The sequence below is a fragment of the Micromys minutus genome, assembly GCF_963924665.1.
Source record: "Micromys minutus genome assembly, chromosome: 1".
Taxonomy (NCBI): domain Eukaryota; kingdom Metazoa; phylum Chordata; class Mammalia; order Rodentia; family Muridae; genus Micromys; species Micromys minutus.
The window spans coordinates 229,925,440-229,941,516 of NC_137969.1; the positions used below are offsets into that span (position 1 = coordinate 229,925,440).

General features: G+C 44.0%; 1 protein-coding gene across 2 annotated transcripts in view; it reads left to right on the top strand.

The window, feature by feature from the left end:
* Positions 1 to 16,077, top strand: part of TTLL5 (tubulin tyrosine ligase like 5) — a 219,522-nt gene that overhangs the window by 117,360 nt on the left and 86,085 nt on the right. For both annotated transcript variants that reach the window (XM_080928217.1, XM_080928218.1), the window contains one exon: positions 8,324 to 8,478. In XM_080928217.1, coding sequence (XP_080784343.1) covers positions 8,324 to 8,478 — 155 coding nt within the window. The remainder of the gene's footprint in view (positions 1 to 8,323; positions 8,479 to 16,077) is intronic.

Below are 16,077 nucleotides of genomic sequence, written 5' to 3' on the forward strand. Positions count from 1 at the left end.
ACTGTGTTCAGTTCCAGAGTGTTCATAGACATCCTACACAGGATAATTTGACCCAAATTCAAATCTCTCACCATCATTGCTGCATTCGTTTATGAATATTAAAGTAGGACTGCATTAGACTGTCATCTCCATAGAGGCAAGGGTTACTTTCATCTGCCTTCCTCCATGTTTCAAAGAATGGCAAGCCCAAAGTAGGTGCCCAGTAAATATTTGTGTGCATTGATGAGAAGTCATTTTCTGCAGCACCCCTCTGGATCTTACAAGAACTGTAAGATTTTGAGGGGCATGCCATGGCACAGTTGACTGGTGATGCCACTCCTGCATGCTGTGCCACCGTTACTCAGGGGTCAAGCTGTTACTAACTAAACGTTTGATGTTGAATGTCTATCTGCATCTTGATAAAGCATAAAGTGCATGAAGTGTGCAAACAGCCTGGTAAACCCGAGGTTAGTCACCAAGAGTCACAAATGCTTTTCCAGCTTTTTTCAGTCTCAGTGTAGGAAAAATCATGCAGTGTAGTGATTGTGCAGAGAGGGAACAAAACTCTGTGTCAAAGCTATTATTTCATGAGTTTGAGAGCTTTGCCCGAGCTTTGAGGCCAGGCAGTCATTGTCTGTAAAATTATGTGAGGCACCAGCCACCCAGTTTTTACTCCAGTTCCTGCTTGCTTGCTTTCCTCTAACTACAAAGCACCCTCTCCCTTATGACCTATGCAGAAAGAGGTAATATGGGACCTAGGAAGGTCTAGCCTCCTAGTGATAATCTGCCACTTCACTACTCTCTACTTTAGGTTAGGTTGTAGTCCTGACTACCCTAGAATTTGTTATGTAGATCTGGCTGGCAATTGGGTTCAACTTCAGAGAACTGCCTGCCTCTGCCTCCTGAGTCCTGGGATTAAAGGTATGTGCCACCCTTTAGTCTTTCCTTTTTAAATGATAGGAAGCTCCGTCTCACCTCACTATCACTTTGGGAACATGAACAGTGGATATGGATTCTGAAAGCTCTTTTTGTCAGATCATCCCAGAAAACAGTTCTCGGTTTGCCTGCCCTCACAACAATCCTCACCCATGGCTTGGGTGGGGCTCCCAGAAGGTCCCTTTTATCTCTAGAGCAAGGGTATATTCTTCCCAAGGTATTGACTATCTGGCTGTCTTCTATCACCCTCCCTTCACCAAGTCAAACATCTGTGTCTCAGATATTTCTTCCTGCTTCTCTGCTGTTCTCAGTGTATTGTCCTCTTCTTAAGCAGCTCATAAGCCTTGTTTGAATTTTCTTACTGCTATGTTTTGGAGATCTCAAATACTATTTTATCTAGAGTTTTATTAGGTGGTCAAATTCTATGTGGCTTAAGGGTGGGGCAGAAGCCACATTTACATTTCTCTTTGTACCTTCTCTTTCTCCCGTGGCCTTGTTTCTCATAGATAATATAGGGATTCTTTGTTGAGTTATATTTGTGGTATAAAGTTCTTTTGAGCATGCAGGACTGGGAGTAACTTCAGCTGGGGAGATCTAGTTAGGTTTGCCTCCAGGCAACCCTTTTGCATGCTGTAAGAATATGTATCTGAGTGGCCCGCCTGTTTTCTGGGAATCCATCAGGCCAGTTCCGTGGTTATTTTAATTATAGTGCTGGGATCTGCGCTACCTTCAGCAAACAGCAGTAACAAGCAGTAACACTTGGGCAGCCCAGGCACCGGAAATTGGCTACCTCCTTTGTTTCTCCCATCCTCTCTCCAACCCATCACCTGGATTTATTCCTGCTGTAATTTAAACACCTGTCTAGATGGAATGCATGCAATGTGTCCTTACCCCACACACTCAGATATTTGCTCACCTGCCTTATTCGGAAGGCTGACTCTAAAATAAATAGTGTTTGGTACTAAAAGGAGAAATTCACTGAGGTCACCATGGCAGTGGACGTGAGACAGGGAATGGTATAGAACATCTGGATTAGCTGCTGCAAGAGTGGGAGCTGAGGAGGAGGGAAGGAGCAAGGGAGAAACATCTGCCAAGCAGGCCTCAAAGCTCAGATGGAGAGGTAGGATTTGGTGACCAGATTTCCCATAGGCAATTGCTCACTTAGCGAACCAGCCAGAAGAAGGCGGGGGTGGAGGCATAGGTAATGAATGGCCTGGTGGGGTTTATGTTTAAATACTGCTTTTTAATAACAGAAGTATAGCAAGTAGTCTTAGACTTTTCTGAAGTTTGTTCTGAATCTTTTGTAAGCATTTGGATCCTCGGCATACTTTTAAAGTTTGAGCACCTAAACTCCAAGAAACTGTTAAGCCCTCAATGTCCCTCCTGGAATTATTTCCTCTTCTTCCTTGTCCTCCTTGTTTTCTGTCTCACTTCCTTCAGGATGTTTCTGCTATCTGTGGAAGGTCCCCTTAGCTCGTGAAGGAGAGGAAGCAGTCTGGGTTCCCCTCTCCCATTCTTGCCTTTGGTTTTCTATCATCGCTGAAGGGTGATTTTCAAACTTACAAGGCAAGTCAACTATCTGTGGATTCTGTTAAATGTAGGCTTCAGTTTGCATGGGCTGGACTATGTTCTACATTAGATCAGCCATCCAGGAGTTCAGGTGCTGTTGCTCCACAGAATAAAGCCGTAATAAGTGAGATGCAGAGGTGGAAATGCTGATACATGGTTGAAATCACAAGATTGGGAACTTTATCCTTAGGGAGTCTAGGGATTGAATTTAAGGGCTACACTGAGCAATTATTTTACCTCTCAACCTCAGTTTCAGTTTCTGTATCTGTCTTTAAGAATAAATTAGTTCACACATAGTATGCTGAGCACAGTGCCTTCCAGGAGCTGTTGAAGAAATTCAGCTATTATTAGGCTCCTATGGTTCCATAGTCACTGATGACAGTTAGTGGGAACTAAAAAGGGATGACATTGTACCTATAGCAGGACATCCCAGATATGCACATACAGATGCACATGGCTCCTCTTAGACTGCTGTACTGACTTTGTATATAAAGATGCACAAAGATAAAGATGCTGGAGAGATGGTTCAGTGGTTAAAAAGCACTGATGGCTGTTGCTGAAGGCCTGAGTTCAGTTTCCAGCATCTACATAGTAGCTCCAATGGTTATTTGTAACTCCAGTTCCAGGCAAGCCAGCAACTTCTTCTGACTTCCATGGCCACCTGATGCGCATGCATCCATGCAGGCAAAACATTCAAACACATAAAATAAAATAGATCTTTAAAAAGATGTGTGTTCATCATGAATTGAGCATGTTCTCTTTTTATACTTTATTTTTAATTTTTTAAAAATGTGTATGAGTGGTTTGCCTTCCTGCATTTCTGTGGACAAAAGAGACCAGAAGAGGGCTTTAGTTCCTCTGGGACTGGAGTTAACAGAATGTTGGGAGACACCATGTAGTTGCTGGGAATCCAGCCCCAGTCTGGAAGAGCAGCTAGTGCTCTTAATTGCTGGGCCATCTCTTTAAATAGACATGTTCTTTGAATCACAGTTTCTTTCATTTAAAAAAAAGGTTTTAAATTGCTGTTTGTTCTCTAGACCCATTTGTGCCAATGTCATGATTCTAAGCTTTACATGTGCCATGTATTCTAGTAGTATTTAGTAGCATGCATTAGCCCATGGAAGCCAGCTGGACCAAGTCATTGACCTCCCCTTTAACAAAAAAGGTAAGTGTTGCTACATTTTTGTATACTATAAGCTAAAGCTGTCCTTTGGGAAAAAAAAAATAGCAATAAAAGGTTTGTTATGGCTACATGTCCCATATATGCAGTTCCGTTTCTCACTTTTTCATCTGGTCAGAACTAGGAAAATGTAGGTGGGCAGAGAAGAAGATGCAGTGGCTAACACCCATAGTTGTCTTCACAGTCTGAGACCTCATCAGCCTGTGGACTCACCAGTGCCAGGAGACTTGCCTTTCTTAGCGAATTTAAGGTAGTACTAGGGCCAAAAAAGGACACTTGGGTCCATAGTCATTTAGGAATATTTTCTGCCCATTATAGAAAAGACCAAGAGGCTAGAAGAGGACCAGGACTAGATTTTACACTTTAATTTTAAAATACAACTAGTTAGTGGCTAATTTATTGGCCAGCACTTTCCTTTAGTCTTGATTATCTCTATAGACAAATATGTATAATGGGTAAATTAAGACACATTTAAAGAAAGATGGAAGAGCTGATGTTGCTTTCTGTATGATGATGTTTTAAAGTGTTTCCTAATAGTTAAGAGTAAACAGCATTGTTTTCCTACATCCAGGTTAGGAAATGAGTTTTGAAACTACAGCCCAAGCTCTACAAGTGTTGCATGGCTTTGGGTAAAGCCGTAGTAGACTCTGAACCTGAGTTTTCTCCATTGTGAAATGAAATAGTGTCCTCTGTGAGTAATGGGTAGAGTGAAAGTGAACTGTCACATCCAGAGTACCTGGGCCACTCAGATGCTAAGCAGTGCTGTCTAGGGAGAGCATGCCGAGTGCACTTGAAGTCCAGCATGCCTCACCTTGGCCCTGACACCACTTAGATACGTGGTGTTTGTGAACCTGTTTAGCTCCTTGAGCATTACCCAGGGTCGGATGAGGTGAAGCAAGGATGGCGGTCCAGGTCACACAGAGAGTACTCAGTAGGCAGGTGTTTGCTCTGAGGGTGTAAACGCTGGTGTTGAATTAGGGACTGCTGCTCCAACAAAGTGATTATCTATCAACCTGTCAAATCCATCCTCTCCTTTGCACACTCTATTTTCCAGATTCTGCCCTTTGTGCTAAACATGGCAAACTGTGCACTTTTTAATCTATTGTTTAGCCAATATAAACTATTAAGCCCCCTTTATTATGATTTGGTACAACTTGTTTTATGTTTTAAGTGTGTAGGTCTGGCTATGTAGCTTCACAGACCAGCAGAGGGCATTGGAGTCCCCGGAGCTGGAGTAACAGGTATTTTCTGCCATTAGACCATGGGTGGTAAGCGCTGAACCCTGGTCCTCTAGAGGAGCAGCAAGCACTCTTAACCACTGCACCAGTTTTTTAGTATAACTATGACTTATCACAGTGACCTTTCTCACATTGTGGTATTTCTACAACCTACAAGATCATGTCAAACTAATTTAAAATTCCTGGTGTTTAACAGAGCAGACAGGAGTGGAGTCTGTGGGTTAGGAATATATCCTCCAGCCCTGCTGGAACCAGTGTTACTGTCTCAGAATCTGGCCCTTCATACCTGTAGGGTATAGAGAGAAGTAGCAAGGAGTACTTCAAAGAGACTGGCGTTCAGAGGAGAGGTGCACCCTAGCTTTCAGTACTCTCTTCTATGTGCACTAGTCAGCACCTTCCTGTGGAGAACAGATTTCTTTCCAAGAAAAGTATTTGAGTCATTGGTGAGGAGATACTGGCTTGGGCTGTTATCACTTAGGAGGGAACACTGTACTGTTGCTAGAAAGAACTTTTTTTCATGATTTAAGATCATTTTAAGATTTAGAATTCTTTCCTATATTAAGATTATTTAGGTACCTTGGGTGCTTTGTAGGCGAGTGTTTCCCTTTTGCTTGCTTCTCTTCCTGATGATCTGAGACACTGTTCTGGCAATTTGTACAGGAGCTCTGCACTCGACCCTGGGTCTTTTGCACCCCTTGCTGTGTCCTGCTCTGAAGGGCTTCCCTGCATCCCTTCCTTTCCTCTCACCTGCTGTCACTGCCCAGGTCTTACACCGAACACCTTCCCACTCCAGAGATCCTGACAACTTTGAAAAACTGTCATGGCTCCTTAAATAATAGAGAAATACAGAGACTACTCAGAAGCACAAGAAAAAAATGACATCACAGTACTGAAGTAGATGCTATATATTCTGGAGTTTTCTTTTCCAAGTTTTAGAAGTTTATCCACATGTCTACTTTGTGTTTAAGATTTACATTGTGGGGCTCCCACTCTCAAAGCCATTGCAGTACATTGAGCTCCATAGAGACAGCGCCGGGGCAAGCAGGAGCCAGACGGGCACTGGGCGACTCTGTGCCTTGCGGAGGAAAATCAACTAAACATGGGCAAAGAAGATCCTACGAAGCCGAGAGCCAAAATGTCCTCATATGCATTCTTTGTGCAAACCTGCCGGGAGGAGCACAAGAAGCACCCGGATGCTTCTGTCAACTTCTCAGAGTTCTCCAAGAATTGCTCAGAGAGGTGGAAGGCCATGTCTGCTAAAGAAAAGGGAGATTTGAAGATATGGCAAAGGCTGACAAGGCTCGTTATGAAAGAGAAATGAAAACCTACATCTCCCACACACACACAAAAGGGGAGACCAAAAAGAAGTTCAAGGACCCCAGTGCACCCAACAAGCCTCCTTTGTTCTTCTTGTTCTGTTCTGAGGATCACCCAAAAATCAAAGGGGAGCATCTTGGCTCATCTATTGGTGATATCGAAAAGGAACTAGGAGAGATGTGGAACAATACTGCCACTAATGACAAGCCGCCCTGTGAGAAGAAGGCCTCCAAGCTGAAGGAGAAGTACGAGAAAGATATTGCTGCCTACAGAGCTAAAGGAAAACCTGATGCAGTGAAAAAGGGGGTGGTCAAGGCTGAAAAGAGCAAGCAAAAGAAGGAAGAGGAAGATGATGAGGAAAAGGAGGGAAAAAAGGATGATGAAGATGATGATGAATAAGTTGGTTCTAGCACAGTTTTTTTTTCTTGTTTATAAAGCATTGATCCCTCGTCCCCTCGTACACAACTCACTCCTTTTGGGGAAAAAAATGAAATTGTGTAAGATTTGTTTTTAAACTGTACACTGTCCTTTTTTTTTTTTTTTTTTTTTTTTTTTTTTTTGTATAGTTAACACACTACCAAATGTATCTTTAGATAGCCCTGTCCTTGTTTTCAATAGTCACTTATCTTGCCTGGTACAGTCTGGTGGTTGTAAATTGTCATGGAAATTTAAAGCAGGTTCTTGTTGATGCACGACACAAATTAGTTATATATGGGGACAGGAGCTTGTTTTGTTTTTTTGTTTGTTTGCTTCTGGTTTTATTTTGTTTTGTTTGTGTCCCCCCCCCCCCCACCTTCAGTTGTCTCTGATGCAGCTTATGCGAAGGTAATTGTCCTGTTAACTGAATACTGCTCTGTAATTGCAAAAATAATTGCAGCTGTTTTGTTGACATTCTGAATGCTTCTAAGTAAATACAATTTTTTATTAGTTAAATAAAAAAGATTTACATTGTGATTTTTATTAGAGTTTCCCCACCCCTCCCCCTTGAGTTAGCATCGTGTTCCTAGTTCAAGTATTCTGGGAAAAAAGTTAATGAATGGACAGATTCTCTTACTTGAATAGAGCAAATGTAGCCATCTTGTAGCCATAGAAACGCCCTAGTTCACGGTTCAAAACAACCTTGCTCCAAGTCCACGCTTTCTATGGTGTGTCTTATAAGCTGGACCTTGGCACTCAGTCTCTTGAACCCTCGTTCTCTGCTTCCCAGCTTAGGAGGCCTCGATGCAATCCTTCCTTACCCTTCCTGCTGTGCATGCTGTGGGCTAGGAGCATCACTGTATACCACACTCTGAATTTGCATGAGATGTATGGAATGGACTCATTCGTGCAAAGCATGGTTCTTCCTTGACTCTAACAAATGTGACCTGCTGTTGTAATGGTCACTGTCATTGTCAGCTGCTGCATTTTTTGGTCTAGAAGTATACATCAGCGTGAGTGTACGATGTTCTAAGTAGTGTGCCTGAGTAACTTGCTGAGTTGATTTCAGGAACTATTCTCTCACCTTGAAGTCACAGCAGTGATCTGAACACCTGTGCTCTAACCCTTGCCACTGTTGGACACGTTTACTACATAGCAGTGTAACGGGTTTCTTTTACACTCCCTTTGTAATTTACATTTTTAAATAAGTAAATCTCACTCACAAATGAAAACAAATAACTTTAAATGTTAAATTGGCTGGTCACATTCCATCCTTGAGTAAATTATTTATGAATGTTAATATCCAGGTTAATGAACTGTCCAGGTTTTTCTCTCTAAGTGATTGAGTCCTTGTATCATCTTTGTTGCTATTATTATTTACAACTAAAGCGTGTTGAGCATTTAGGACCTCCAGATGAGGAAGGAGGCTGTCTGGTTTGAACACTGTCTGGCTCAGCCCAGCGCCATCCCAAGCATGGGGCAGAATGAGTGCTTGTTAATCTCACTCTCAGATTCTACCCGCTCTGCTGTCTGCACAGAAGCCAGGCTCTGCTCTGTGCCTTTGTCACAGCCACTGCTTTCAGCCCAGATGAGTCAGCATCTCTCAGACTGTGATTGCTCCCATATGTTTCTCACGATACTTTTCTAAAACTCTGAAATCAAGTTCTTTCTGTCCCCTCATTTCTAGGTGACAAACCTGAATTTGGCAAGCAGTGTCATAAACAGAAGCAGTGCATCAACCCCCCCAACCCTTCGACCTGTCATCAGTCCTAGTGGCCCGACGTGGTCTATACAGTCAGACCTCCACACGCCTGAGAACCACTCCAGCCCCCCTGGAAGCAGGTGAGCAAGTAAAGGGCCTGGGGCTAACATTTGGGGTGCACAGGACTGACCTGCCTGCACTGCATCCTGCCAGCACCCATCTTTTCTTTGCCTGTCCACGTCCTCCAGCACTGAGCCAAAGGCCTGGTTTAATTTGTTAGGTTGTTTTCATAAGAAAGAAATTCCTGATAGTTAGGAGAATCTGTGTCTGTCCTCATTTGTGGTAGATGTCTGATTTTAGCTTTGTGCTTGCTTTCGGTTCTGTTTTTATACCCATGCTACATTGTGCTCTGGGGGCTTTGGACTCTGCTTTGGAAGAGCATTTGTTTCTTACGTTTTCAAAACCAGTTTACATAATTAGGTGCCTAAGGCTTCCTTTAATAATGTTGATTTGAGCAGTGGGAAGAAGGTATTTCCTTTATGTACTTGAAAAATGTGGTAGGGAATAAAATCCAAATGAATCTGGAAAGAGCAAGTTCTGAATTAAGAAAGAAAGCACTATGTTGAATTATGGTCTCTTTCTATATTTTAACAATCCCTGTATGAGGAAAAAATTTTAAAAGGAGCAGGGGCAGAGGGATTCTTTTTTTTTCCTCTTCCAAAGGCAACGCTTAGAGAGTCACTCAGAGTGTGGTCCAGCGTTTGACATAGGCTTTCCTGTGTACAGCCCCTAACAAAACCCTGCCAATAGAATTGCTTATCTTTATACCAAGAAGGTTGGAAAAGCACCTAAATTGCATGCAGTTGGTGCCCAGGCAGATTGCGAGGGGTTCATGGCGTGAGGCCTAAAGTCCTTTTGTGATTGTCTAAGACAAAGAAGCAGTCAGCAGGGCCTGTGGTGGTTCCATGTGTGCCAAGTGTGTCCGTGACAGGATCGAACGGGCTTTCCTTATTGAGGAGCAGAAAATCATGAAAGTGTTGAAGGCACAATCACAGAGTCAGAAAGTGAAATAAATGGCAGCTTTTTTGAAAAATAAAAATCAAATCTTGGTCTATGAAAAAGAGGGAGGGAGGGAGGGAAGGAGGAAGGAAGGTAGGTAGGAAGGTTGAGAGAAAGAAACAAAGAACAAGGAAAAAATACAAAAATAGTTTCCTAAATATGAAATACCTGGTTCTCAGTTTTCAAATATGGCAGTATTCTAAAAGGCAATGAAAGGATCTTGGTGCTAAAGCCTCAACCTGACGAAAATGCTTGGGGACTGTGCTTGCCTCACAAGCCTAACCACCAGATCTAGTCCACTGTGGGGGGGGGGGCATTCTTGAATGTTGCCCCCTGACACACAGAATCATAATTGAAATGTTTTGTTACTTTGTTTTGTGTTTTCCCCCATTTTACTGGCTTTTTTATATTTATCCCCAGTCCCCACCTCCCTACCTGTCTAACTTCAACTTGTCTTGTTTTTGACTGGCCTGGAACTCAGAGATCCCCGTTCCTCTGCCTCCTGGGTACTGGGATTGAAGGCATGTGCGACCATGCCTAAACATTTTTTTTAAACAACAATATAGGGACAATGGCAAATTGTAATATAGATGATGCATTTCTTAGCACTGTTTAAGGTACTCTTGACTGTGGGTGAGGCCTTCTGACCACAGGGTCCCACTCCCTGCACCCCCATGGGACCCCCAAGCTGCCATCTCTTCTCCATCTCTTCTGTGCTACTTGCTGGAAGCTTGAGAAGGAAGATGAAAGACCTGGGGAGGGAGGAATTACCTAACTTCTGAAGTTGCTGTTGGTGTCAGAATTAGTGTTTAAGGAGCTAATTTGGGAACCAGAAACCATGTCCCGGAAGTGACATAAACCTAAGCACATTACGTCATGCCCAGGAATGGTGTTTCTTATTCCCATAACCATTGTGGTTGGGATAAAAAGAACCAACTCAGAAGAGTTGGAGACAAGCAAGGCTGCAGCACTCTAAGGCTGGGCCATCTCCACAAAGTCCTCCCACAGGAAAAGTCTGTTGTCTGATCCACAATCTACAGAGTAACCATATTCCTGAAACAGAAGGCATGGAAAGGAAGCTGTTTATACTTAATAGCTTTATTTACCTTGCAAATGTTTGCAGGTATTCTATTTCACAGCACAGCAGAGTCATCAGTCCTGTGGAACACATTTGTGCTGTAGTCTCTGCTGTAGATGACAACAGCAGGTACTTTCTTACTTAGACAAGATGTCAGAACACACATTTGAGGCAGAGTTTGTAGCACTTGATGTATTTGGTGGGGGTGGCTTTAATAAAAGTTCTGGCTGGCTGAAGATGTTTCTCTTGGTATCACCTGTTAGAAATAAGAGGAAAGATGATAGGATATGTCAAAGTTCGAACTAAGACCTAATTTCCTTTGACCTTTTCCCAGCCAGACTCAGCCCCGCAGTGACCTGGCTTATTGTATTTGCCTCAGTGCCTCTGAAGCCAGAATGCAGCCCCCATGAGGTTTCCTGAGCTTTGCATTCTGACTTAATTGTCTACAATAGCTCTACTTGCTTCTATTTAAGCATAAAGCCTGTTGCCAGGTTCCATTGCAGTCTAAGGAGCCTTGGGAACTCTTCTGTGGCTCCCAGGTAACCTATGGTTGCTAGGACAGGTAGGGGACTCAACTTAGTACTCCAGTTTCTTGTGGAACTCCGGGAGCAGCCACCCAAGAGCAGTGCTAAGTGAATTCTGAGGTCCAGTTTGGGCTGTGCTGTGGTCCCAGCCAGAGGCATTCTGCTCAGTCTGAGTCCTGATTTCCATTTTCACATGGTAAGTCCCATGAAGAGGGTATTTTTGGATACTGACTTAGTCTTTTGTTCCTCCTTTTTAGTAAGAAGGGCTAAGGCTAAGCTTAATGAGGATGGGAGTCATAGCTTAGAGATGTGAGTTTTATTACTTCTTTTGACACCAAGAGACCCTAAGCTATTCATTTAATCTTTTTATAGGCTAAGTATACTTACATATAAACTGGTTTGTTTTGAGAGCTTTTGGATTGCCTTTGACCTCCTTGGAAGTGGCGGCTAGGTAAATAAAAGGTACTCTCACTAGTTTCTGTGCTGGCAACAGCAGATTCCAAGCTGATAGTCTGCTAGTAGGCTGCCCAGCAAAGCTAAGATGTAAAGAGACTCCTGGTGCTGGCTGTACTCTCGTCAGCATGTTGGAGAACTTGGAGACTTGGTAGCCACAGGAATGAATAACCAGTGACTCATAAGGGCTCACAGATAGTGTTACTCCTCATTTCCCCCCTGTTGCTATTGTTCTCCGTTTTATGGATCACACAAGTTTTCACCAGACAACCTTATTCTTCCCTTGCTGTTGGAAACTGCTCCAAATGTAGCCTCAGGGCTGTCGTCTCCCATTGGGTCAGTGTGAGCTCAGTCCAACGCCTCAAATCCCCTGGTTCCTTTGGTCTGTCTGGAGTCCCTGCTCAGGCTTTGTTGTGGGAGAGTAAGGCAGAGAGCCACAACTTGCCCAGACAGTCTGAGACCTGGCCATGCAGCTTGCAGTTCCCTAGACACTCTGGAGTTGGACTTGGCCCGCCATTCCTCTGTTGTTACTTTTCAGAGGTAATAAGTGAGATTAATTGCAGGCCATTCTCCAGAAGAGGGACTTGTTAGGGCCAAATGCAGTCACATGTGTATAAGCCTGAGGCATGCCTCAAGCAAGGCCAGTGTGGAATTACCCAGTAGGACTCCAGGATGCAGGTATCACATGTTTATGACCTTTTCCTCAGGTCTCATCTCTGGTCTCTAGATGTTATACCTGGCTGTTTGGGATTTTCCCTAGATAGTGAGCAAGGTTGGGTTTTCTGGGCATAGAGGGGACCGTTTAAGGATGAAAGCGGGTATGCAAGTCTCTCTCCCCTCTACTGCCAGCCTTTCATGAAGCTGGACCACATCACCAAGGAAACTTTCTAGGCGATGAGCACCTGGTGGGCTCAAGATGCTTTTCTCTTTGTGAGTCCTTCTGTGAGACCTGGAAGGATTACTGTAAAGTCTTGGCTGCTGCTTGGAGTGATTTGGGAAGGACAGGGCCTCAGACAGCTTGGCAGAAACCTGAGGCCCTGTTTTTTCCAGACCAGCCCTTCCTTGTGGGTCGAGCTGTCAGGGAATCCCACGAATGTCTGGCCTCTGCTTCTTTGTGTGTTTTTCCAGCATTTGTCATTGAATTATTTTTATCCATCTCTGGCTTTTATACACACACACACACACACACACACACACACACACACACACACACACACACATATATCCTGGGATTTGTCTGTTCCTCGATGTTAAAGTTAGGAGAGTTGGCAGAATACAAGCAGAATCTATTCCTACTTGTAATGGGTCAAGATATTGTGGGCATGGGATGCTCAGCTCAGCCAGCCCTAACTCCCAGGTAAGTGCTTCCATCTTGGCATTCTACCGGAGAATGGGAATCCTGACAATTCAAGGCAGTCTTTATTACTCCTCCCCTCTGTCCTCTTCTTCAGTAGCCAATCGGAAAGAGCCTGGTATCCTGCTGTGTGTAACATTTAGAATAAGTTTTTCAAAGATTCAGATTTCTGTTTAGCTAATATTTTTCTCAGTTTATTACTTCTCCTAGATAGTACTAGGGGAGTCATGTCTCTGACTTAACATCTTATCTTTCTTAGTTCTTGGTCAGCAGCATTTGCTGTGTTTATCTCTTTTTACTATATTTCCTGCGCATTTCCCATGTCAGGCATTGTGCTATATGTCAGGGTAGAAAGTCAAGTAACACAGTAGCCGCTGATCTCCTGACTGTATGGTCCATGTTCATAGTAGAGGGTTTGCAGGTAGATATTAAAAGATATGTAATCTATGGTGTTTGATCACCAAGAAGTTAACATCTGGTATGAAAAGGGGTTATATACACATGAAACAAAGAGCCATGCCAGACAGCACATAGCAGGTAACTGTGTGTTATGGCACAGGAAAGAGAATGAAGAACAGGTCAGACTTTAGTCCTGTCACATATTATTGCCACAGCATGTCAGAACCTTTAGCTAGTGCACTGAGATGATGCCATCACAAAAGGGACAAACGTGCACTCTCTAAAGCACCCAGGGCCATAGAGATAGAGTGTCAGTGATTGCCAAGAGTTGGGCAAGATGAGAGGAAGGTCCAGTCAGCATTTACTGGACACAGAGTTTCAGCCTTGCAAAATGAAAATATTCTAGGATCTGTTGTAAAATAACGTGAATGTACTTAACATGCCTGACAGTTCACGTAAAATGGGAAATACAAAATAGGACACTTTATAAAACAACAACATGAAAGTCTGTGTAAAGATTTAAAAGAGAGGTCTGTGCTCCACAGAAGTTGTTCAATAACCAAGCTGCCCACTTAAGAGGAAATGACCCTGAAGTCCCTGCAGGGAAAGTGTATGGCAACAGAAAGGGAGAGAACCGAAGGGTATATATGACAGACCTTGGTTTCCTCAAGTGAGTCTGTAGTCTTGGACAAGTTACAGTGTGTGTTTATTAATAGAGATTAAGCCTACAGCCTTATTGTTGCTAGACAAGCATTCTCTCACTGAGCTATACCCCAGCCCTTCCTATCTTTTAAAAATGTGCATAATAATACCTACCTTGCTAGTTATTAAAGATTAAGTAGAGTTGTGTGTGAAAGTAGCAAGCATAGTAGAATGCCTGGTTTAGGTATAGGTTCTTGATAATTTGAGTTGGGGGCACTGGGTGGGGAGATCAGATTGTCCAAGACAAGATGCTGCTGTAGCACTCTACCCTGAGCTAGTCTAGATAGCATAGCCACTGCCCCGTGGAGGCCAGAAAGATTACCCAGAGGCAGTCTTTCGGAGGATGGGCTGTCTCAGGGATGAGCCAAGGAGAAACTACCCTTGCTGAACTCTGTTGAAGGGCAGAGACTGCACAGCGCCCTTCCTCTCTGCTATCTTCTGAATGTTGACATTTCCATGGCAGCTCAGTGTTCCCGCCAGTAAACACTCATATTTTCCATCTATCCTGGGGGTCGAGCTTTGGGACAGCCTTTCTCTGGAGGAGTTTGGAGCTTTATAATTTTGTACTTCATCCTGTTATATAAACAACCATCTTCAGCCAAAGAGCACAATCACAAAAAGAAACCACTTTGGGGGGAGGGGGCAGGCTAACAAAACAGCTCTTTTATGTTGGAGCTCTACAGAAGTGATTTTTCACTACTTATTTCTCTCTTTTTCTTTTTCATAAAACAAACTTTACCTGACCTTCATCCCCCTGAGACTTCCACACCGACAACCCCAGAGCCTGAGGCTTCCCCAGCATAGGACTTGCAAAGTTCTGCATATTTCCCTGAAGCTCCCTGCTTTCTGTGCCCTCTCAGCCACAACACTCACTATGAGGGGATGTTGGTAAATATAAGAAATGTGTCTCTCACAACTGTCTGGGCATCATACCAAAGCAAAGGATGCTTGAGAACTTAGGGCCTACTCTATGAAGAAAAAGAAGGAGCTCCTTCTCATCCACAAGTCAGAAATACAGACTGCTGTGTGTTGCTGCTTTGTGTTGGGTTAGTGGCGGGAGTCCAGTGTCTGCTCCACCACGGGGCTCAGGCTGTTGGGAGGCAGGACACTGGAAGTTGGACCGCGCTTAACCCCGGCAGTTGTCGAGCTGTGGGAAGTCCCAAGGACACCGCTCCGGGGTTGGGGAAGCACCGCCTGAGGCTCAGGAATGGATAGCCAGAGCATCCCCTGGCCTACAAAGAGGCCTGGGGCCATCTGGTTTCCAGGCTCTTGGGACATTCAGGCTCTGCCGGTGTGCTGAAGAAGAGCTGAGAATGGAGCAGGGGCCTGCGGGTGGTGTCTAGCCTGGGGTGGAGGGGACACAGGAAGGGTTGGGAAGACCTTGTCTTGGCAGCTGCTGCCGGGGCTGCAGGGTTTGGTGGCAGCCACGGCTGGGCTTCTACAGGAGTTAAGTCAGCGGCTCTGTAGGCTATGTGACCTATGGTCAGTCCTCACCTGTAGAAGGGCTTGGGGCTTGCCCTACGTGACTGACGGCCACGAATCTATGGAGGGTTGTGGCTAGTGACGGTCTCATGGTTTCATGAGTAAAACAAAGACTCCTACTGTCCCTTAGGGTCACCAGGGTCCCAAATCTCTCTTCACTGGGAACCAGGATATCTTTCATAGCCCATAGTCTCACAGGGTGAGCACACACACTGACACATACTCCTATCTCAAGTAACTTAACTTGGTAAGATTTTAGCTATCTGAATGAAGTTGATGCTTATTTTAGTTTTTAGAGTGATAAATAGCAGATTCCTGTGCCTGGTTAGAACTGAGAAATTCTAGTCACCTCTCAGTATCACTGAAAGAGAAGTTACAGGACCCTCCAGATACCAAAGCCTCAGGTACTCTAGTCCCTCATATGACATTATGTAGTGTCTGCATATAACTCACATACCTGCCCACATGCTTTGTCTACAGACCACTTGTAATACCTAATATTATGTATACAGATAGCCATTATAACATTTAAAAAACAAACAAGAGTTTGGGTTGAAGAAGCATGAAGGAAAAACTCCTGTACCTGTGTTTTAATGACCATAGACTCCTAACACCTGAAACCGAAACCGTGCAGGTCCTCCTCCTCGAGGCTGCAATGAGGAGCAGTTTGAAGTGGTTTCTTGGGAGC